At 39.7% G+C, this 25439-nt stretch overlaps 1 protein-coding gene across 3 annotated transcripts in view; it reads left to right on the top strand.

The window, feature by feature from the left end:
• Positions 1-25439, top strand: part of mpp2b (MAGUK p55 scaffold protein 2b) — a 54955-nt gene that overhangs the window by 25936 nt on the left and 3580 nt on the right. For all 3 annotated transcript variants that reach the window (XM_028028629.1, XM_028028631.1, XM_028028630.1), the window contains 7 exons: positions 7207-7307; positions 17071-17223; positions 17333-17488; positions 18636-18863; positions 22839-22970; positions 23058-23160; positions 25263-25331. In XM_028028629.1, coding sequence (XP_027884430.1) covers positions 7207-7307; positions 17071-17223; positions 17333-17488; positions 18636-18863; positions 22839-22970; positions 23058-23160; positions 25263-25331 — 942 coding nt within the window. The remainder of the gene's footprint in view (positions 1-7206; positions 7308-17070; positions 17224-17332; positions 17489-18635; positions 18864-22838; positions 22971-23057; positions 23161-25262; positions 25332-25439) is intronic.

Raw genomic sequence — 25439 nt, 5'->3', positions numbered from 1 at the left:
AGTCAAACATGTACAAATAAACCGCACCCAACTTTCTTTCAAATGGTTCAGAAAGTGCAATTAATGATTCTAAACATAATGTAAAATAAATAATAAAGCATGACATTGCTCAAAGCACAAAGCATAGAATTATACTGAATAGATCTGCCTCATGGACACAATGTCATAAATACCTGATCTAGAATTGTTTTCAATATCGGAACCGATACAGATATTAATATCAAATCCCTGTGTTTCTATAGTCAAAGTCAAAATGGCTGTCTCATTCCAGCCACTTCAGAGGATAAACTACCTGCTGCCACACAGATGAGGTGTGATTAGACTGCCAAATGTCAACAGATGAGCCAGGTCACGTCTCCAGAGGTGACTTTAATGGAAATGCAAGTCTCACCAGATACAAAAACGTTTAAGTTGACTCCGGGACTAGGCATTTTGCTTCTGCCATTGCATGAATAATTAATGTGTAAAATATCACAACTTCATCTTTACCCCAACCTGAGGGCTTTGGTTTATCCAATGAACGAGATTATTGGATCAGTTTGGCCAAATGTTCATATATAATTTTTTCATATATGCATATGCATTGGAAACACACAATATTGTATTAGACATTAAACAATGGAGAAAATTGGGTCAAATTTATTATCAGGGAAAATGAGTATCAGGCAATAATATTAGTAGCAGTGTCTGTTTCAGTAAGTCAATTTAACTTGCATTTTATAATAATGATTAAAAACAGATTAAAGACAATGGTGAAAAAAATGTTAAAAATGTATGAATTAAATTTTTATATTTCTGCCTTTTTATTGACAGACAGATGTAGAGCATAACTGTATGCCATATTTCCACTATCTTTCTGCTCACCCCGCTGATCCAAGCAGAGGGAAAAACACCTTGTGTTCTCCTTGGAAAGCAAATTGGTCGCTCTTTGGATGCAAACAGACTTTAATGTCAAAAGGCAGCAATGAACCTTCCTTCATTTTCATGCCACAGTTGCCCTGGCCTATGAAAATCTTTCCACCAGCAAGAGGAATGCGTGTATGGTGATACATGCTGCAGATTGACTTCCTGAAGGCGGAGTCTCAGAAAGAGCAGGAGCTTCTTAAAGAGACAGAGACACAATTTCAAGGCATTAAATTACAAAGTAAGATTTCTTCTAAGTCATATATATGTATTTTTATAACATACTATATGTTATAAAACATATACATAATGTTTTATAACATTATTACATATATGCTATATGTAACATTTAGCATATGTTACATATAGCAAGTAACATGCTATAAGTTACTTGATCATGCTACAAAGTGTCACTATGTGGCTGGAAAACACATAATACTTCTCCTTAAAACCACATATAACTTTCCCACCACTGTTGCATTCTCTCATAAAATCCCAGTGAAATACATCGCTGGCTGTTATGCGATAAAAATCAACATGGATACGTTTTAGGCACACCTTAACGCTGCGTCTGTCTAAAAATAAATGCAGGTAATTGAATGAACATTGGAGTTTTCAAAAAGCTTTGGTTGGCCTTGTTCACGCTGAGCAGATTAGCTTAAAAGTCAAGCCTGTACAAGTAGCTCTCAAACACACAGACCGGGCCAGTGAAGCACCGTGCGCTACACACTACACAAGCCCACACACACACTTCAAACAGCAGCCTCCTAACTCATCTGGATGAGCTGCAAGAAGATTTGACATTACTCACACACAGCAGAACAGGATCCATTTCATTCCGTGCATTCTGAGTCCTCTTTGCCAGAGAAACGTTGTCCTCTGAATTCATAAAGAAGGCAGGTTACGCTCTGCAGATGCATCAGGTCGGGGGGAAAAAAACCTTTTCTGTGGAATAAAAAGTCATCATATTCCACAGTCAGAACTTAATAAGTCTGGAACACGCCACAGCGGAACAGACTGTAACCCCGTTACCTGTATCACCAAACTGAGCCGGGTGCGTCGTTTATATCAGTATGCATCTGAACACTTTGAAGATTTCATCTTTTGCTCCTTAAGGGAGTTCTAGCAATTATAATATGCTGTAGAGCTGAGGACCGAAGGAGCGAGTTTGAAGGGTTTAATAATGCGTTGAAGAGGTGTCTGTTTTCAGGCACTTTTTGTCTCCCCCTAAGGATAAACTCAATATACTCAACCGACAGTTTAATAGCGCGTCAGTGAGCTAAGAGTGCAGTAACATCAGCAGGGAGTGTTTCAGGGAAAAAAAAACAACTTCGGTAATGTGTTTTCACTGCCTGAAGTTGACATTTTTAACTATAGTATTTTATCCAGTTGTGAATGAGAAAATAAAATTAAACGTCTCATTGATAAATTCTCATTTATACATACGCAGGTCAGAAACCGTTTTGTTGTTGTTTTTTTTCCCCATTTATTGATCAGTTATAAATTCTGGGTACTAAATCTCTCCACTAAGAATAAAACACTCCTGTCTTTTAAGGCTTAAGACACTTGTTTTGAGCCACTTCATATTAAAAGGAGGCTTGCTTTAAAGTCCTTCACAAATCATCATGATCCTAAAAATCCAGTTTCTGCCTCCAACTTTGAGGAAAGCTTTTGTTTTCTGGCTAAAAATAAATCTATAATTCACACTTGGATTTTGATCAGAAATTTGAACTGTCCCAAAAACCATAAAATGTTGTTTTATCTCCCTCAAAAGTTAGGCTTGCAGACTTTTAAATTAGAAGAGTTTTGAAGTTGCTGTCAGGCCTTTCAGCTGACCCTGAAGATCCTTCCCACTGTGTTTTGAGTAAAGGGAGGCTGCAAAATATTAGATAATGAATGATTCATGACTGAATCTATAAGTAGAAAATAATAAATATTTTGAAGGTCCTTTTTTTGTTGCTCAAAACATCTTAGGATCCTGCTGGAAAACCTCCATCTCTCAGAATGTTGTGAGCATAATGTTTAGAACTCTAGATCAGGGGTTTTCAAATCCAGGGTTCTTGTGCCGATGTCCTGCAACTTTGAGACGTGTCTCTGTTTCAGCACACCTGAACCAATTAATGATGTCATTAGCACAATTGTACTAATGAGCAGGTGGTTCAGTCATTTGATTCAGGCGTGTTGGACAGGGATACATTTAGAATTTGCAGTTGAGAGGATTTGATGGGCCCTATTGGCTTTGGTCTTTCTCTGCTTCATTTTAAAACGTTGATGTTATAAAATGCCAAATACATAGTCAAGTTAAGAAAGGAAATGTTCGTCAGGTGATGGAAGGCTGACTTTGCAACTGTCTTTATGTAACTCTGAAAGTTCAGGCCTGAGTCAATGACTGCAGCCAAATTTCTGGCCTGATCACTAGTTTCTGGCTGTAATAACTAGGTGTGTTTCCATTACAGATGTGTACAAAACTTTATCAGTATTCCACTAACATCGAAAAAACAATTCTGCAATTGCGGTGTTTCCATTAACTACGAAACGTAGTTAAAATCATATGTGAATAAGTTTGTTCAAGCAAGAAGTCATTAAAAAACTTGCTGTGCCATCATCCTCCTTCCACTTCCTGTCATTTTCTTCTTCGTGGTTTGTGGCAGTGGCAAGATCAGGTTGTTGGTCATGTGACTTGCATGATGTGAAAAAAGTGCTTCCACTGCAGTTTTGCAAAAACAAACCAATTTCGAAAACCACCTTGTCCTATTCCCATTATATTAAAAAAACAACTTTTTTGGAAATGGGCGTATTTCCATTAAGCAAATTTATTTTCAAACTCTCAAATTGTGTAATTATACGGTCAACAGAAACACATCTAGTGAGGCTGTGTGCTGACTTGATGGTTCCTCTTTGAGTCCAGAGATAATTACTTCAGTTTTGTTTTTGAGGAGTAAGAAGTTAATACTCCCTTTTTTGGTCAAAGTTAGGCAAATTTTAGACATCACTTCAGAACAAACTATCATTTTTTTAGAGGATTTATTTGCACTTTAAACCAACTTGTTTATTAAAAGTTCAGTAGAGCAGGATGTTGCATCGGCCCAACGATGGGGAGCGGAGAGGGCCAGCTGCAGGCTGCACTCTGCTGTGTCTAATACCCCCCTGAGGATTGGACATGGAGAAACAACAACCACACAGTCACTTCTCCCACATCCCTTCCTCCATGCCACCCCGGCTCCTCTGAGCATCTCCTCTCTGTTTATCTAACCACCGCTCCTTAGCAACCTTCGCTAAGTGTTGGCTGAGAGGTTTGTGTTCCTTGCTGTGAACTAACTACAAACGCTAACGGGCCAGGTTGTTCCACCGTCTCCGTCACTTTTGTAACCCTCCCTATGGGATGAAGAGGCACTCAGGCGAGCCTTTCACCGACTGAAGTAGCTTCATTTGGGTTTGCAGTTGTTAGGCCTTGCTAAAGAGGTACTTGCTCTTGTGATCTTTATTTGAAAGATTTGAGTTTTGCACAAATAACCTACGGCTGACTTCTTGTTTTAATGTCTTAAAACTCGTGGTAAGATCTCCTTATACTTTCACATTTTTGCGGAACCCCTGACGCTCATGTAGGTACATTCTGCTTGCACACCTGGGTCGCCTTTGTGTGCGCTTAATCCCTCCATCTGCTGAATGAAACTCCTCATATAGTATCAAATTCCTGCGAGCGGTATAAGCAATTTAGATCCAGCCAAGTGAAAAATTACTTTCAGCTCACCTGTAAAGGCAAAATGGATGGAAACCCCCCCCCTGAGTATGTCGTTAAGAAAAGCGGCCTTGGGGGGCTGATGGGGCGCATGAGCAGGGGAAAGATAAATACTCTGAGTTTGACTCATGCTGCTCAGCCTTTTTATGAATAAGAGGGTTGCTTTCACAACTTGAGATACAAGATGAAATCTTCTACCTGAATGTTAGAGGAAGGTTCTGTAAAAGAATGAAAAGTTTAAATTTGATACTTAGACCTCTAGTGAAGTTTTAACCTGCATGGTTCTGCTTCCTTTGATGCACTGTGTGTTTAAGTCAAGCAGAAGCTCTTAATACCCTACTATAGGTCAGGCTTTATTCTTAATAATCTTTCTAAATAGCGAGTGGACTCCAGTCATACTTGGCTGTAGGATGGGTTTTACTCCCTCCTCTTTGCCTAAACAAGTTCATGTCTGGCTCCAGATTTGATGAATTAGTTTGACATTGACGTATAATACCTGTCCGCCCTTAACGGCTCTGTTTTTTCTTGGCAGTTGTTGTGGTCCCTGCTCAGCCTAGCTTTCATATTAATTGACTTGGCTACACTTATTGGTAAAATGAAACCCTCGTTGTGCTGCTTCTAGATGTCGCCTTCCTCCATCTTGTCTGGGAGTCTCACTAAGTCCTTCATTGTTGTCAGTCATTAACAGCTCACTGAGGCAAGGTTGCTTTCCATCCTATTTTAAACATGCTGACGTAAATCCACTACTAAAGGAGTCCAATCGTGATTCCGGCTTTAGTGATAATTATTGGTTGATCTCAAAACTGCTGTTTCTTAGTAAGTTATTATAAAATGCTGTAGAAAGCCAGTTCAGATCTCTACTAAGCTACAGATCTGAACCATTTTCAGTCTGACTTTCAGAAACTGAACTCCACTAAATTAGCTCCTCTGACGGTTTACCTTTGTCTTTTAAAGTCTTCTGAGGCAGGGAACAGTTCCATAATAATTATACCTGATCTCAGTGCAGCCTCTGATTCCTGTGACTACTGTATGTTACTGAATGCTCTCAGGGTTTTAGCTGGTATCTCTGGTTCTAAGCTACTTTGGTTTCCTTTGTACTTATCATGGAAGACTTTTTTTTGTTTCTGTAAACAAGTTCACCTGTGAGATTACTGCTCTAACTTGTGGGGTCCCACAGGGATACGTTCTGGTCCTATTATTTTTGGCTGTAACATGCTCCCTTTAGCTGGCATTTTAAAAATTTTAAATTACATTATCACTTTTATGCAGATGATATTCCACTGTAATGACTTTTAAGCCTACACCACTGTTTACCTTAGTGATTGATGCTGATATGCTCTTTAGCCCTCTAAGTTTAAAATGTTCTTTGTAGAGTGAAAATCATTGACCCATTTAAATGGGTTAATGCAGTGCATTCTGGGATTCAGAGTTTTTACCAGTCTCCTTGTTCCCTATAATCCAGTTCGGTCCATTTTATCTTTTTAAAAGAGTTCCTCTGAGGAGTGATTTGCTTGAGTTCCTTATTAACATTCTCCCTGATTCTCCAAATTTCCATCTGGTTGCTGTTTTGGATCAACTACCTACAACCTACGGCTCTTCAAATAGATAAGAGCCATGAATTTCATTGATCCATCTCCTTATATCTGTTTCTGCCACAAACATTAAGAACCGCTGCTGTATTTTTAACGTCGACAACAAAGAATCCGTGCTCTGTTATGTAAATTCTTTTAGACAAATGGCCCCTATTAATAAAAACACCCACATGTCCTACTGTCAGGTCTGCTTTGATGAATTCCCCAGCAGTAGGTGATGTCAGGTACCTTAATGAGTCATATTCTAAGTCTGGAGAGCGGCATCAAACTCTCACTGACCCTCATCGAGTTGTTGACATCATCTTGTTTGTGCCCATTGATTGGTTGTCCCTCTGAGTAATGAGTTCAGTTTGATTTTGCATCTTTGAGGGAGAGGTGCATGCGTGCATGTCTTATAGTCAGCCTCATCGCAGAGGCAGAAAAAGGATGTCACAATTAAATAGCAGACACATATGAGATATTACCATGTCGTCTTATCCAACTTCCTGAAATGCACGGTGGGGATTAAGGGACGTCTGGAAACTGACAAATGTCAAAATGTTTGTTCTGTCAGCAACCTTAGCAGCTGTGTTGTTATAATGGTATGTGCGTGTGTGTGTGGGGGGGTGTGTGTGCATGTGCGTGCGTGTGTGTGGATGTAAGAACATGTGCGTAGGAAGTTGGGAGTTGTGGGAGAAAGATACTGTCTCGTCTGACAGACTTATGAGCAGAATGACTGACAGGGATAAAATTGCTTGGGAAAGGAAGTGAGGCAGTTCCCATCCTGCCTCCCTGTCCTTCGTTCTCACCCCCTCCATCGTTCAGTCTGTACATGTCCCACTACTGGAAATTCTCTCTCTCTCTTTCTCTTTACTTTTCCTATTCTCTCTTTCAGGCAAGCTTGTCCCTCCATTTTTCACACCTGACTGTCGGGGCGAGCTAAAGCTGTTAAATGAAATAGTTTTTATTGTCTCTTTTTTCTGTGCTTTATAGCCATGCATCAGGCTCTGGACACATTGAGCAACAGCACCAGTTCAACGACGGCTAATGACCTGGATCTCATCTTCCTCAAAGGCATCATGGAGAGCCCGGTGGTGAGTAACCCCCTGGACTTTATTGGTACACATACACTGATGAATAAATCATTGGATTCTCTTCATCTCCGGTTCTTGGACAATTATTCACATCCTTTGCATTCTGCTTGTTTATGTTAAAACTAGTGGTGGAACTAGATAACTGAGAAAATTTCATGGTCTGAAATGAATGAATTGCATTTTAATCTAAATGCATTTTCAATTCAAAAACTATTTTTCCTGCTAAATTTTTACATAAGTAGCTCAACAGCAAATATATTTGTTACTTTTCATCTATTACCGTATTTAGATTATTTAGCCATCAGGTTAGTTCAAAATGTCGACTCAGCTTTCCAGGGTGTCAGTACCTCCACATCATTCAGGGAACTTCTTTAGAACTGTGGATGCTGACATTAGTTTTGGGGATGTCTGTGTTATTTTATGGCTTCAATGAAACCTGCATTACTTGCACTCAAAAAAAAAGTTTTTTCCAGTGTCCAATCAGATCGTTTTTCGAAGCAAAAATTAAGCCTCAGTTGGCCAAGAGAACGGCTTTGTCGTCCATCACTGTTAGCGTGCGTCTATGGGGGTACCAGAAACATTGTACAAAGGTTCCAACTTGGGACTCTTGTATGTAAAAGGATAAAAAGTGATTAATTTTGTTAAGATTTTGAACAACTTAAAATCTATGTAATTAATTTATAAAAATTGATGCATTAATTTCCTGAGCCCTATGGCATGTTCAGATCTAACCTTCTGACCCACATGCAGAATCAACAAAGTCCAAGTTAAGAAATTGGTTTTATTTTCAAAAGAATAAGCAACAATTGACAGATCTTGATCTTTCTGGGGAGTGGTTATTGTCACACGATCGGTGGCGCCTGGAACGAGAGTAGGGTTACCGGTGGCCTGAAATGAGTTGATCTGAGATGCGATATGAAACAGCTTACTTTAGAATGGCTCTGGTGAAGCGTGGGAGGAAGGACTTCACTCTCTGCCAGGAGAACGATTGGAGAAGAGAACGAGTTTTATTTCAGGGTAAAAACTAGCAGATTTGAGCAATTCAAACGGCTCCTGAAAGTTATTGTGGAAAATTAGATATTTGAAACCAGGTGCAGTCAGACGTTGAAACAGAAATATTTGCATGACATTTACAGGTTCTGTTGAATGATATGGGTTTCCAGAGTTTTCATCGCTACTGAATCTTCTCACCAATCAATCAAGTTTTATATTTATAGCACATTTAAGCAGTAAGGCAGTTCAAAGGGCTGTACTTCAGAGAAACATAAAAAGGCGTCATAGAAACATCATGGTTGCTGAATTGTGAATTCAGTACCAATACATTTTGTCGAATGCAGTACGTCATACTGATGGTTATTCCTTAATGTTAATAAAACTGGTTATTATTTTTAATTTTTTTGGCAAAGTAGCGCAGGCTATCAGCTGTTTTCTTCTACCATTCCATGTAGCGATTTGTGAGATTAAGAAGCCAAACTTTCCAGCTCCGTTTGTCCCTCTCAGTCTGTTTCTTCAAGGAAAATGGCCTCCATGACCCAGTGAGAGAGACTCTGCTTAGATCAGGTTTCCCCCTATAGTGGGTTCACAAAGCACTTGAACAGCTGGCAAAAAAAGAGCTTAAAAAGAGAGTGGTGCTGTTGAATGAAAGGCTTCTATAGCATAACACATAGGGGTGCATGCTGCATTAGGGCGTAATGTTGCTTTTGAGGCCAAACTGGGTACAGAACCTGTGAACAGTCAGCGCCTGGTTACCTCCTGTGTGTCTTGCAGAACACAGAGCCAGAAGAAACACACTCTTATAAGAAATACATTTATATTAACAGAACCTAGAGGCTCAAAAGGCGTGTCACACTGCGGCTGCAGAACCATAATCAGGTCCCAAGACGGAGGCACTCTTCTGCACAATGGCCTTTTGCACTAAACACCTGCCATGAACTGCACCACAATATGAAACGGGAGACTGCCCTTTCCGTGCCTACAGATGGATGATTTGTAATAAATCAAATAGGAAAACGTAGGAAAAGAGTAATATTTCTGCTCTGACACAAAGCTTCAAAAATGGGAAGCCCTGGCATGACTTGTTCATCCATCCATCTTCTTACACCCTTATCCCATGTTACCAGTTTCCCTTTCCTTGCTGAAGAATCATATTCCTAAATTATGAAGCTGCCACTGTGTTTCACTGTGGGGGATGGTGTGCTTAAGGGGATGTCCAGTAAAAGTTTTCCATTTAACTTAGAATTTAGCATGTTTTAGTTTTGATCCCATCTGACCAGAGAACCTTATTCTCTGCTTCCCCTCCATGGCTTGTGGCGACCCGCAAGCATTGACCTCTTATGGCTTTCTTTCAACAATAGAGTTCTTCCTTTCACTCTTCCATAAAGGCCCAAGTTGCAGACAACAACTATGATCCACTGACCGGTCTGCTGTGTTCTTTTGGTCTGCTCAATCCAATTTGCTCCCCAAACGTCTCCAACAAACCTTTGAGGGCGTCCCAGAATAAAGCTGAATAAAAAGTACAGGACACTTTTAAGTCTTTAACTTCCAAAAACAACAAAAGACAAGAAAGTGGTTTGTCAATTTGCCACATAAAATCCCGATAAAACACGCTTGAAGTTACTTTGCTTTAAAACAAAATGTGAAAAGGTCCCTGCCTAGGTGAAACATTTCACATCCAAATTTGAAATTCAAATGTCATCTTGCTGTAACCGTCTTTAGCTCATCAATTGCAATCACATTTCCATTTCCCTGACCTGGCTTCATTTTGTTGTCATAGTCTTAAATTCATGTCTGCTCTTTTATTTCCACCTAGTGTGGAATGAAGATGGAACCTTATCCAGGGTTTCTGCACAAAATCTTTTATGTAGGAAGATTTTATTAACCCCAAACCCAAAGACCAGGATTTAAAGCATCTGCTGTTAATCAAAATTAATCCTCTCCAGATTTTTCTAAATTTATCCGCTTGCCAAAAAACACAGCTCCCTAAAATAGCTCTTTACCACAAAGCTGGATATTAATTTGGCTTCAGCATTGTAGTTTGAGATCTCTGGTGAAAAACCGCCAGGCATATGTTGTTTACTCAATGATCTATAGTGTCTAAAAATGACATAACAAATCTTGGAAATTGAGTCTGGACAGTATGTAATTTTCTACTGGTAGGTTTGCAGGTGCACTGATAATTTGAATGACTGTGGGTCGGTATGATTTTTGAAACAAGAAATCAAGGCATTTTTGGAGCTTTTCTCTGCAGTTGGAAATGTCTTTTTTTAAGCAAATCTGAACATGTTGAAGAATATGACTTTGGAAGCTCAAACTTTGCAGAGATGAAGAAACCAGGATGCTAACAGAATATGCATATATGCTCTGTCTCGTTTTCTCTGATCTCTTACTCGCAGACACTGTGTAGTTTTGGTAAACAGCATGAATCTAACAGATATGATGAGGAAAACTGCTAAATTATAACAAGATAATACACACATTTGGCTCCAGATGAAATCTGGGCTGTGTAGACTTTTTGTGTGGAGTTTGCATGTCCTCTCCTTGCATCCGTGGGTTTTCTTCTGGTAATTCAGATTCCTCCCACAGTCTGAAAACAAGCAGGTTAGGTTAATTAGTGAATTAAACCCGCTGTCAGGGTGTGTGTTGTTATGTGTGTCTGTATGAACTGGAAAATCGATTCCAGGGATCTAATGGTTTTTCTTTCTTTTGCTTTTTGCAAGGGAAATGGAACTTAAAACAACTTGGGGGTCAAAGCTGACTAGAGGAAGAAGTAATCTTTCAATAACATCCTAATACTATTAGTATTAATAATATTAATATTAGGATACTTTAGTGTCCGAAACTATTTGCTAAAAATCAATGAACAGAGGAGTTCAAGCACACATACAAGTCCAGTTAAATATATCAGTCAATATATATGCATACTCGCATAAACACACACAGAGTTCTGCTGCCTGATCTCCAGCAGGGCTCCTATAAGCTTTCACACCTGCTCCAAATCTGATCTGTTTAAAATAGACCAAGCAGCTCTGCTATAATGGCATATGTAGAGAATTTTAAAAAATAAAAAAATAAAGGTGATCTTATTAGGAGAACTGTTGTAAATAAATGTTTGTTTGGATATTCAGCTGTGTTCATTATTTAGCTTGCTTATTAGCTAAGCGGACATAAGCTACAGCCTGTGGTTCATACTTTTTGTAGAATGTCTATTTCCCGACTTTATAAATTGCTTCTTTTGCTTGTTTCGTATCAAACTCCGCCCATTTGTGGGAGAAACGGCCACTTTTGGAAAGAAAGAAACTGTGTTTTGTTGTGACCTCTACTTGTACATAGTGGTGGCATATTCAGTGCAGACATGGGCTAGTCTAAGATTCTAATAGGAAAATGTTGAGTAAAAAGACCATGGGTCTGTGGTAAAATGGGATTGATAGAAAAATTAAAATGTATATACTGAATGAAGTTTAGCAGAATGCATTAGCAGAAAAGCTACAACTATTCCTACTGCTACAGAAAGAGAACAGTTGCCGTTATATCTATTAATGATGGGACAAAATTAAATTAGGGCTGTCATGATTTGTAAAAAATTAGGCTAATGTATTGGAGTACAACAAATCATTGCTGTCCCCACCCACTGCCCCAGCCCTTGACTTTGATAGGTGAGTTTGACAGATAAAATTATTTACTGGTGAAAAACAGGAACGAGAACAATAAAATTAAATAAAATGAATATTATCACATTTGATTAATTATTTGCTATAACATGTGTGCATCTTAATGATTTAATGACATATTTAATAAATTATTTCATGTTATTATTAGTCTTTAACATAAAACCGGTCTCAACTAGTTCTCCGTGTGACATAGAGGAACAGTGGCGTCTCAGGCTATAACTTTTTGAAGTGAAAGGAGAGCTTAGCGGAGGAAGACAGTGTTGTTAGAGCTTGTTAGAGCTTCTTCCCACTACACCTCGTGTTTTTTCCCCTTCGCTTGTCAAAGTCTTTCTCTACCATGTCTTGAAAATACCACAATCTTTCATGCCCTCTTAAAAATGTGCACTCTTCACCAAGACAGCCAGAACAGGAAGAATCACAGCATTGAGTACTGCCAACATGAAGGAAGTTAACGCATTCCAAAAGCTATTTTTAACATTCTTTGTTCACCCTACAGTCATTTGTAACAGTATGCACATTTATCCTTCCTAGACTGCACCAACTTTCTCTTACATAAAGGTTTGTGGCCCCGATGCATTACTCTGTGGACTAATTCTCAGACTTACATGGAGCCAAGAGTATAAACCTTTGCAGCATCATTCAGCTGTCCAAAAGCAGCTCTGATCAGAGCATGGACTCTCTGGGGGGATTTCCAGGTAGCACAGCCTCAAGTGCTCTTCTGGTATTCCCAAAAACAAAGCCTTTTTTGCTCTCTAGCATTTTCAATTACACCCCCCCCCCAATTCCTGTCTCCTTTAGATTTTCTCTTTCGCTGTTTAGATCATCCCCTGCAGAAAACCGCTCATGTCCTGTTGTCGTGACGATGGTGTTCGTCCGCATGTTTGGCTGCGTGCTCGATGTATTGATGAGCCCGTCTCATAAAACATTCATCTGCTGATGCAGCCTTACTGAGGGATGTGAAAAGACTTTCAAAGAATATTATTTCCCTTGACCCCCTGTACCGGATCCATAAACATTTTCACGAGCTCAGTTGATGCAACGAGAGACAAATAAGGCGCCGTCACATGGACGACGTGTCATAACGTTGGTGCAGGTGCTGCAAGGATGCAGCATAATGGAGTTAGTCATAGGTGCTTGTAATTACCAAAGTGCAATCAACTCACCAATTTTAATGGGTTAGAATAGTTCTGTCAGTCAAACTGTATGGAGGGTCAGCTCACCTTGCAGCATCAGGGCAGATTTCATCTGGAAAAACTGATCTGTTCATCCTTTTGCTTAGCGACTGTATTGACATTGTACGGTGTCCAGGCAACAAAGAGGACAGGGCACAACACTTATAAGGTAATATTTAATGAAGCTAAAACTAACTTATGTCTTATGTTGCTGTTCATGCACTAATCAGTTTTATAGCTAGTTAAAATTTGGAACAAATACTCAAAATAATTACACTTCTGGGCAAAATGTTACGCCCAGAAGTCATTTTTATTTTTGCAAAGCTCAATAGTAAAAATGACTTTTGAGCTTTGCACCATGTTATAATGTTATTCCCTCCTCAAACTGTACCTGGAGTGTTGCCTTGATTCTTCAATGCATGTTTGAGAAATCCTTTAATCTCCCATGGCAACCATTCAGCTGCTGTTCCTCCTCAAGTGTCATATTCAGTCAGAGGGCGCCTTACTTGAATTTCGATTTTATGTGTGCTTTGCAAAAGCCAATCAACAATGTGTCAAATAACATTGTGCCCAGATTTTCTAGCTTTCCAAGCAAAATTTTATTTCAAATTTTTTAGATATCTGCTGCAAAAAAGAGCCCCAATAGACGGCTTTTCCTCAACAACCTGAGCTGCGAATAGGTGGCGGTCCATTGTATAAAGTAACCGCTGCTTTAAAGGGAAATGGAACTTAAAACAACTTGGGGTTCAAAGCTGACTGGTGGAAGAAGTAATCTTTCAATAACAAAAACACAAATATACAATGTGGATTTTCAACAATTATTTGAGCTTACTGTACTATTCGACAAATAGGAGCAATTGGAATGTGTGTGTGATTGAATTGAAATGATTTTTTTTTTGTAAAGTGCCTCCAGACGTAATTTGTTGTGAATTGGTGCAATATAAACTTAATTGAATTGGACAGTTGAAACAATAAAAGAAAAAAGGTGAATGTGAGATTAACTCATTAACTGGTCAGTAGTCAGGCATGGGTTTGTCAACCAATCAGAAGCAGACTCCTCTAAGCTCCACAAAAACACACACACACAATCAGAAAACCTGAAAAGTTTTTCTGATATTTCTGTAATTATTACGCAGATCTCTGCAGAAGGGAACATTGCATGTTTCCATGATTAATTTGGCATGGAGGCATGTGGAAGAGTCAGCATACTTGTGGGTATTGCTTCCTTCCCGTCTCTCTGCAGAGCTTCTTCCTCTTCTCCTCAGCAAATAAACATGGTCTCTGCCAGAACCACAGTCAGTCCCACTGGACCAATCCTCCGTGGAACTGCCTGACAACTGGGATTCTCAAGCACACAGCTTTACATGCAGCTGCCAATAGGGAATACCCCAAATGTCATACTGCATTGCATTCTGGGCACTTGTTCGCTACCCAGCATGTACACTAAGATGCAAGTTGCATGTTGAAAAGAAAGAGGGCAAATGAAAACTATGGATTTAAAATGTGAAGCAGAGCGTTGTATTTATTGTGACAGGTTGTTGAAAGAGGTTATCAGGACTAAATAAGAACATGCTGACCCCTCAGAGATTCAGTGTAAATTATTGTTTTTTTCCTTCGCCCTCTGGAATAATTGGGTTCAAACTGAGTTTAAATAATAACTAGATTTTAATTTCATTTCGCATACTATGGTTTATACAACTTACAGTTTTAGTGTGGTGTATGCTAACAGAGAAATGCTAAACGGTTATTAAGGCCGAGAAAGCCAATTATAGGCCTACAGTGGGCAGTCATCCATGAATCCTGTTTTTACCTACAGTTTCCCCCCATAGGGGCACATTTGTATGTTTTTTTGGGTTAAAATAAAAGCTGTGTTATGTAACTTTTATTTTTTTTAAAAGTTTTTTTTACATATTTATTAAAACTGTCAGCATGTCGTGACAGTTTATAGGACAGATATTCTGTGAAATGATTGATCCCCTTGACATCCTACCTGAGCAACTATTGCTGTCTGAAAAAACGCAACACTTTTGACCAAAAACAACCAGTCACAGCCAGGAGGAGGGGCTTAGCGCTGTCAATCAACTCATGTACTCACTGCTCAGCGTTCTAACGGTAGAGAAACAATTTACCGTTACACGAAAACTGGTTATCCGCCATCATCGGTGGCTATGCTAACTAGCCTTAGCATTCACTACAGTGGTGACGAGTGGCACCACATGGAGAATGATTGACAGTGCTAAGACCCGCCTCCTGGCTCTGATTGGTTGCGACTAGTTAGCACTGAGATAAAGCAGAGCTTGATTTTTTTTACAGATCATCTGTCTTATACCATACATATTCAACAAATACGTAAAAAAAAAAAAAAGTCATAAAAGTTGCAGCTTTACGAGTGCACCACATTAGAAAGTCTTTGAATGGTGATATGACCAGTAAATATTGCAATCATCATGTCGGCTGTGATGAATCTGCATTTTCCTCTCTTGTCCGTTTCATTTTGGTTTCCGTCACTCTGTGACATTTAGTGTGTTGGACTCTATCATCAAAGTCAAGTGTGGGCATTACTGCATTGAGATTCCATCCAATAACCTGAGTAACTTATTAGCATGCAGAATTCATGACACTTTGAATATATTAGTCAACAAATCCTGCATCCCAAACAGTCCTTCATGATATTTTTCTGGACATCTATATTGAGGTGGCAGCACATTATGTTCTTTAAAAAAAAAAATTTTTATGAATATGTTTTCTGACTTAGTTTGCTTTTTTGTTTTGTTTTTTTTACAGCTCAGGTTGATGACAAAGGTCAAAATTTAAAATTGAAAATACTTTACCAATCTCTGAGGGAAAAGAAATCTTGCTGCATGTCAAACAATTTTCTTCAGAGTTTTGACCGGGGTTGATGATTGTGGGCATGAAAGATCTCCTGTAGTGGTATGTGATACAGCAAATTGGAAGAAGCCTCTGACTGAAGACACTCTGTTCATGAAGAGGATGCTCAGGGTTGTCCGTAATTTTCTTGATTTGATCTGTGGAACTGCTGGGTTGACAAAAACGACTCATTCTTCATGGTTCCATCAAGCTGCCCCTGAATATTGATGCAAAGAAAAGCTGGCATCTCATTGTTCCACCGCTTGCATCACTTCCGTGTTGCGACGAGTTTGAAATTTTGCACCGTTTGTTTTTCTTCTCTCTTTGCTGCTCCTGTTCACGCCCACAGCCAATCAGTGAACAGGAGCTAAGCTTGCGTCACCCACACAAGTAGAGCCGGCCCAGCTGGCTCTACTCCAAAGCAGGGACCGAAAAAACAGGGACCGGCCTAGAAAAACTGCTGGTGGAAACGCTTGCAAAGCGAGCCGAGTAGAGTGGACCCGGTACCATTAGAGCCAGTGGAAAAAGGGCGATAATTCTCTAGTTAAAGCTGCAGTAACTTTTATTTTTAAAAAAGACTTTTAAAAAAAAAACATGTTTGTTAAAGTTATCATTATGTTGTGACGGTATAAGACAATCTGTGAGAAGATCCAGCTCCCCTGTCTTCTCCCAGTACTGACTGCAGAAACACACCAATTCCTGACCCTCTTCCTGCCATTAGCACATTGAGCAGCATCGATTGACAGTGCGTAGCCCCTCCTCCTGGTTCTGATTGGTTGTTTGCATTTGCTTTGACCATTTAGGAAAATATGAGAAAATATCACTTGCATAATAATTTGGAACACGGTGTAGTTGCACTTGATGGGTTACACAAAGGAAATGGGACAAAACATTTTTTTATTTTATTTGTAAAAATGATTGAAAACCATGTATCATTTTCATTCCGCCTCATAATTATTAACTACTTGTTGGAAAAACGAAGAACGTCATTTAGACGGAGAGATGAGGCTTTGGTTGGAGGCAGAGTGATGAACATGAGTGTTTTCTGTAACCAAGGCTCACGAGCGTTTTGAGGAACCCAAACTGGAAGCTGTGAGTGAGAACAACGTGGAGCTGGTCCAGGACATCCTCAAAGAGCTCGGTCCACTCGCACACAGGAGTCAGGCGGCCGAAGAGCTTGTCCGCATCCTCAAGGAGCCTCACTTCCAGGTCTGGACAAGTTTGCTTTGAGCTATTAGTATTTCCTAAACACACTTCGACTGGTTTATCTCAGCAGCATGTCACTGTCTGTTGTGAATGTTTATGGTTCCGTCCGCAGTCCCTCCTGGAGACCCATGATTCTGTGGCATCCAAAAACTATGAGACCCCCCCGCCCAGTCCCTGCTCCTTCATGGACGCGGCCCTCAATAACCAGCCCGTTCCGCCAGACGCAGTTCGAATGGTGGGCATCAGGAAGGTGTCTGGAGAACACTTGGTAGGAACGCACAAATGCAGTGAGATGATATGCAGAAAATCCTGATGAAGCTCATGCACTCAGTCTAATGAGATCTGCTAATAAGATGCTTAAAGGGAGAGCGAATTCAGATTTAGACTGACAGCACAGGAGGGAGGGGTGGGATTTACTGGCATGGAGATGACTTAACGAAAACAAGTACATGAACTTTGCCAGCAGCTGAGTTGCCGAAATACTGTTTAACCCTTCCAGGTGTCTTTTGCTACAGCTTTTTTGGATCATAAACACATTTACTTCCAGACACAGATAATCAGATTAAACCCAAAATGCAATTTTTTTTAAAGGGGCAGTATTATGTATCTTCCAGGCATATAGTTCTGTTTTATAGCACAATAAAGTAATTATGCTACCTTCAGTTGTTATAAAAATGTGATATACTGTATACCAAATACATACATCTTTAAAAAATTCTAATTTATAGCTTTGAAATTGGGCCTTTGTCTCTTTAAGAAGTTTCTGCTCTTTCTGAAACGTTTTTATCAGCATTACGTTGTGAGCTAATAATAATAAATATTTGATTTGCAAACAACTTAAAAAAAATCTTTAAAACCACGATAAATGACACCAAATCAAACTAAAATACAGAGCAGTGTAAATGTAAAATAGAACAGAAATTTAGATATTAAAAATCTTATTATAAGTAAGTACGTTTTAACGAATGATTTAAAAGAAGACAAGGAGACCTGTCTAGTATTTAGAGTAGCTCGTATATTGAGCTCAGCTGATGCGCAGTTTCACCAGGTGTTTGCTAATTGCTGCTGGCTAGTCTGAAGGATTGTTGGAGTCATAGGGAGAGCTGCTCTGTGAAGCAGAAGCTTAGAAACTGCAGCTCAGAGGAGGAGCTGTGTCTCGAAGGCGGAGCTAGGTCCAACCAGATGTTTTACACAACTGAATGGTTGCCGCTGGAGATTAAAGCATTTCTCAAACATGCATAAAAAAATCAAGGCAACCCTCCAGTTATGTTTTTGATGAGGGAATAACATTATAACATGATGTAAAGCCATAAAAGTCGATTTTTACATAACACTGCCTCTTCAAGCTTTACTGCTATTACAAAGGTGTTCAGCTTTGAGGTTGCCACGGGTGATGTGTGGTCGTTCCCTCACAGGGAGTGACCTTCCGAGTGGAGAATGGTGAACTGGTGATTGCCAGGATTCTTCACGGCGGCATGATCGACCAGCAAGGCCTGCTGCACGTGGGCGACATCATCAAGGAGGTCAACGGCAAGGAAGTGGGCAACGACCCCAAGGTGCTCCAGGAGATGCTGAAGGAGGCGAGCGGCAGCGTGGTGCTGAAGATCCTGCCCAGCTACCAGGAGCCACACACACCCAGACAGGTCAGGCCCTTTAAGAGAGGAACACTCTAGCCAATAGAGTTTAGAAATGTTCTCATTTGCTTAAAAGGATGCTGACATTTCCATCAGTAAGCGGCGTCCGCTTCCAGCCCTTCCTGGCACCCGCTGCGCTGTCTGAAACCTTCTATGCTGAGTTGAGAAAGTACAATAAATGTTAATGTACTTTAGTTTATTGTGTATTTTTTTCTTTAATCTCCTTTTTTAATTTCAAGAAACACCTAGAAATAACAGTTTGTTACATTCACCCTCTAGTGGTGGAACTGATCAAACTGTGACCCCGTATGAACCAAGTGATCATACATGCATTTACAAAGAGAATGGAAAGATGAGGTCAATACAAGGAGCTCTGAGGTCATTCTAATTGACTGACTGCACAGTGGGACAGTTTTCAGTTTGTTGTTTCAGAGGAAGGCGGTCTTGAATCCAAATCTCTGCCTTTCTGTGTACAATCTGAATGTTCTCTAGGTAATTCATGGATTTCCACTGAGTAATCTGATTTCACTTAGATAAATGGTCTGACTTGGCCTTGGATGTGAGTGTGTGCCTGTGTGTTGAACTACCGACACTTTCGGGGCCCACCAGACATTTTACCCATTGACTGTTGACACAACAAGCCCAGGTTCCCTGCAATCAAAAGTATGTATAGAAAATAGGCGGATGGAAGAACATTACTTTCTAAATGATATTGCATTAACTATTCCTCAGCATAATTTATTTAGCAATTGTACAAATAAATTTAGTTGTGTGAAGTGTGTTTTCTAATTACTTATCATAATCTTAAGAAAAGGTTAAAATGGCAAAAATTTTATTTCAATCAACCTGCATCTTACTGACGTCACAACTGCCGCAGATACCTGTAACAGCTTGTGAAGGTTCTGCAAAGATAGGACGCTCAGGAGTAGAGTGGTGAAGTGTCCCGTCAGACCGTCAGTTCCAGAAATCACACACACACACACACAAAAAGAAAAGCACAGACTAGAAAACACTTGGGGTGTCATATAAAACAACATAGCACTGACAGTGGGCAACATTGCTATTAATATTAATTATATTAATTCTACATTTGAAAATTGTCAGGTAGGAAAAAAAAATCAAAACTTCAGAAAGCTGTAAAGGCTCACAAGAAAAAGAAACTTAATGTCCGTTTAAAGTGTTATTCACTGTGTTCTGCCCACCAGCGCCTCTGCTAATCTCAGCTCTGATCTTTTTTTCCTGCTACAACCTTTTGGCCAGAGTTCCTAGAAGTCGTGCAGCTCTTGGAGCTGCTGCCAACCCGTAGGAACGACATAGATCATAGAAACGAAACGAACCAGAGCTGGGGAGGCAGTTAAAGAACCAGTTAAAAATGGAGGCCACCACTCAGCCCGGCAGGAAACTATAAACCTGTCAGCAGGAAGTGATCCAGCGATCCTTTGGAATACTGCGCTCGCTGTTTTCTGACGCTCATCAGCATATTTCCACCATAGGTGCTCTCTTTTCGCTAACCAGGGTCAGTGTGCTAACCTTCTGTTCACTCGTTGTGATCTTAGAGCCTTTATATAGGCCTTTCAGTAAGAGAACCTGGAGTCTCTGGGTTTGTGTGTGAGAGGGAGCTGCTGGGGGTTTTATGTTCTTGCATCAGTTCAGTGAAAAGACAACAAAAAAAAGACATCAAGTGCAGGGGGAGGAGATGGTTACCATGGATACTGATTTTGTCTCTCCCTTTATTTCTCCATCTCTCCTGTTTTCTTCTTCTAATTTCAATTCACTTTCATTTTGGTTTATTTTTACAGAGAAGCAGCGTTCAGCTTCTATGCACCACACATCTGGAACAAATTGCAGAAAACTCCAGAAAACTGCAAAACAGCCAAAACACTGAGTTCCTTTAAATCAAGGCTGAAAACCCACCTGGATAGAGCTGCTTTCATTAGTAATAACTGGAATAATGATCAACATATTTGATGTCTCTTGATGGTTTTGATGATGGCATTTGACAAAATGTAATTATTTATTGCTTGTTTCGTAATTGTTGACTGTAGACCATTTTGAACTGCCTTTTTGCTGAAATGAATTAAATAACCCGTCTGAATATATCCAGTCAAAATCTAATTTATTTTATGCTGATATGATCAGTTTCAAATCCAGTTCCATGCAGTCCAGCTGAGTCATATTTAAGATGGAAAATAAAAAAGTTTAGTTCATCATTTAATTCCAAGTGGTAAAACGTTATCTATAAGAGAGAGCAGCTGATTGCATCAAGCCGATGACTTTGCAGCAATCCCTCCTCCTAAGCATGATGTTCTCCGTCTTTGACAAAATGTTTAATGCAAGGAAATATCTGCTGGTCAGCATGAAAGATGCTTGAAGCACTGATGTAGAAATATAGCATAGTTGCAAAACAAATCTGAGGAAATAGTACATCATGACAGCTACTGCAACATGTCGGCTTGCTTTCCTCATTTGCAATGCCATGAGTTATTCTTCCTTAACCCATCCTTCTCTCCCTCTTTTCACCATCAGACTCCAATGACAAACACATTATTAACAGCTGAATCTTGCCGTCCATTTATTCATGGACTGACATGTCCATGAATAAACCTTTCTGACCTGGCTTTATGCTGCAGCTACAAGTCCTGCAGCCTGGCATTGAATTACTGTCATATAAGGCTGTCAGAGTGTGAAGTAAAAACTTTGGCACAGATTGGTCTTCCAAATGGACAGTGACCCAAAGTGGTTACAAAAAGGTCTGAGGACAACAAAGACAATGTTTTGCTGTGGCCATCATAAATGCTAGAGAGAAGTTGTGGGTAGATCTGAAACCTGTGCGCTAGCGAGACGACCCCAGTACCTGACAGAGTTCTGCCAGTTCAGTTGACTGTATGTCTACTTCTGATTTTAAGACAATAATAAATTCGTTTCTGACATGTTTTTTTTTTTTTTTATTATTGTGACTTTCAGCAAATAGAAATAATTTTGCTAAAACTTCTAAGACGAGACGTTTGATCCTGTTTAAGAGAAAAAAGGTGGATGAGTTTTTTATTCTCCAGATGCTAGAAGGAACCGGTGCCTTTAAGCCTCCAGCTGAAGCTGACTGACTGTGAGATTTTCTCTTTGAAAGAAAATCAAAGAAGGAAAACAGAGTTAATATTATCAGTAGCTCTGTCACTGACCTCATCCAGGAAAGAAAGGCAACTTGTTACTCCTTTCAAGTTTAGTCGAGGCTTAATGCAGTTCTTGGTTTCAATAGTCATTTACTTTGGACATGTCTTTATAAAGTCCCCCCAAAAATGCCATCAGAACTAAAAAAAGAGAACACAAACCTAAATTGGTTCACAAAAAATAGAGGATTTACATATATAAAAGATACAAATAATACAAACATAAAACATATCTCATTTACCGCATTGACTCAGGAGGAATAAAGATGGCAAACCTCTCACAACCAGCTTCTTCAGGTAGAATGCCTCATGTGCGCCAGCTAATGTTTCCCCAGGGCAACAATATGGCTTGTGGAACGAAATATAAGTTCCTCCTTGCATTTGAATGCACCCGTAACCAAACAAATGAACAGCAACACATATATAACTTAATGTTTCATTTTAAATAACATATATCTACTGCCACCTTGAAGCAAACAACAAAACAATGAACCAGGTGTACTACAGTTGCCTTGACGGCAGCTAATGGCTGTAACAGATCTATTAATGAAACAGCTGAACACATCAACGTGGGGAAGAAGTCCTGTCTATGCAACAAAAGACGAGATCGTAACATTCTCTGCATCTCTCTCCATCAAAAAGAGGCTTTGTCTTATTTTGTCGACCTGAGAAGGGGAGTAGGCTGTTTGACTGACTGATGCTCACCCACAGCTTGCATAACCGTAATACTCCTCAGCTTTATTCTAATATCAAGCACGGCCCATCCATTTCTCAGCCTATCGCGTTAGTTTTAACGACATTCTCCCCTGTCCCATTCCAGGCCTTCGTGAAGTGCCACTTCGATTACGACCCCACTCACGACAACCTGATTCCCTGCAAGGAGGCAGGCCTCAGCTTCACCAGTGGAGACATTCTGCAGATCTTTAACCAGGAAGACCTGAACTGGTGGCAGGTGAGTCCAGCTTTCAGACACACATCTTTGCTCCACTATTTTATTTTTTCCCCTGTTAAGCTCAAGCTGTTTGTGTTTCCCTCCAAGGCGTGCCACATAGAGGGAGGCAGTGCGGGCCTCATTCCGAGCCAGCTTCTGGAGGAGAAGAGGAAAGCGTTTGTGAAGAGGGACATGGAGCTCGCCACCACAGGTAGTCCCTCACATTTACCCACATTCCCCATCAGATATCTGTTCCTCTCTGTATCGTGCACGTATTTCTTCTAATTTCGCTCTGCCACCGATAACCGCAAAAAAGGTCAGAAATATGCATTCTGAGGCAGTATTATGTGTATTATGTGTTTTCCAGACACATAGCAGAATCAAGAAGCTATGTTAATTTGACTTGTTAAAAAATGCTGTATGTATCAATGGATTGGGCTTCTTTAAAAACTCCTGCTCTTTCTGAAACTCTGCCTTCAGGAAGTCATCACAACATGGCTCCTCTATTAACCCTTTAACAATGTTTTACCAGCATTGCACTGAGTAGCTCCTATAATGAACTCAGCAGATGAGCAGTTCCACCAGGTGTTTGCTAATTGCTGCTGGCTAGTCTGAAGGGGTAGGGCTACTCTGTGAGTTGGAAGGTTGAAAACTAGAACTTTGTAGAACTTTGGTAATGGTTGCCACGGCAGATTAAAGAATTTCTCAAACATGCATCAAGGAATCAAAGCAACACTCCAGGTTTGTTTTTGATGAAGGATTAACATTATAACATGATGTAAAGCTCGAAAAAGTTGATTTTACATGACTCTGCCGCTTTAAGCAGCAGAGTCTGACATTCATAAACCATGCTCATCAAGACAGAGCATTGATTCAGGAGAGGCAATATGAGTTCCGTAAACAAAACACCGATCGATACAGATCTCTGTACTCATGAAACATGTAGGTGGGGGGAGGGTTTGTCTTATGGGCTTAGATTCGCAGTAGAAAAGGTCTTGAGCGGCGAACAAAGCAGGCGCTGAGTCATAGCAGGCCCTGCGTCCTTCACCTAGACGTACTGTCCTCTGAGCCAGAGGACACATCTGTCTGCCAGCACACTCTCTTCTTGTTCTGAGAGCACAGTCAGAATTCCAATGTTGAAGCAGAGAACCTGGTCATTAATTTGCTGGTTCAGCTGTTGAAAAGCAGAATTAAAGCCAGATTTAACACTGAGCTCATGTTTCCTTGACCAGATAGTCTGCTACACTGAGCAGAAGGTTAACAGCTTGCCAAGTCACAGGTGCTTCCTGGAACCCAGCAGAACGCGCCGTCTGGTTAGTACTGGTGCACAGCGCCATCTAGTGGTGCCGCCTGCTTAATTGTAAACAAATTCTCTTTTTATTATGCAAAAAGAGAGATGTTAGGATAAGCAGAAAACAAAACAGAGATCCAACAAATCCATTGTTCTTTAACTTAAAATGAATTAAATTTCATGCTTTGGTGGATTATTATATTTTGTAAATTATATTTAAACTAGCACATTTGCTAAGAAGATTTACTAAAAGAAAAAAAAAAGCATTTATAATTTAAGAGGAAAAAAAAACAAAATCAAAGCTAAACAAATGGATATTTGTTTAGATATTTTATTGGAAATATCTCTGGTATAACCTGAAGAAAACAAAGAGAGTAAATAAATTTGTACTTTTAAGAAAATACATTTTTGTTATTTTATTGTCGCTCACATTTTTGCGTTTTTGAAACTGTTCTGTAACCATCCCCATGGAGATGTGACGTACTACGCAGGTGTGAAAGCGCAGAACATGAACCGGCAAATAACAGCAATAACAACGGCGGATAGCATTGTGCTGCGTTGTGCTACATTAACATAATGTTGTTAACATTAACATAAATTTTGATAAGGAATAAATATATTCCATATCATGTATGTCCACTTCATTCACGTCCACACATGAATGAAGTGGACATACAGAGATCTCATTCGATGATAGCGCCATCTAGTGGCAGCTACATCTGACTCAAGGTGTTTAGGTGGTGCTGTCTCAACATTTTCCCAGTTAACACCCGAAAAATATTGATCGTTTCCAGGCATCTGACCAATAAAAAAGAAACCATTTTAAAAACAGAAATGTGGGCTTAAAGAAAATTATGTTTCATACCTGCTTAAAGGTTGTTAATTTCAAAAGGTACTTTTAATCTGACAAACAAGTCTCATCTGAATGCTTATTCTAACTTATTGAATATGACTCAGTAACATAGATTTAGCCTACAGATGACTGCATGTTTAATTTATTTTACGTTTTCTCTCTGTTTCAGGTCCCTTGTGTGGAGGAATGGGCGGTAAGAAGAAAAAAAAGATGATGTATTTAACCACCAAGAATGCAGGTAAATAGATCTCGACATTTTGTTTCAGATGTGTATGAAATGATTACTTACAGTTTGTCATCATTTCTTCTTTGTTCTGTTTCTTATTTGTTTGGGGTTTTTTTGTGT

This window comes from Xiphophorus couchianus, chromosome 9, assembly GCF_001444195.1.
Source record: "Xiphophorus couchianus chromosome 9, X_couchianus-1.0, whole genome shotgun sequence".
NCBI classification, from domain to species: Eukaryota; Metazoa; Chordata; class Actinopteri; order Cyprinodontiformes; family Poeciliidae; genus Xiphophorus; species Xiphophorus couchianus.
Note: the sequence above shows the minus strand (reverse complement) of the source record. Positions and strands in the feature narration are given on the sequence as shown.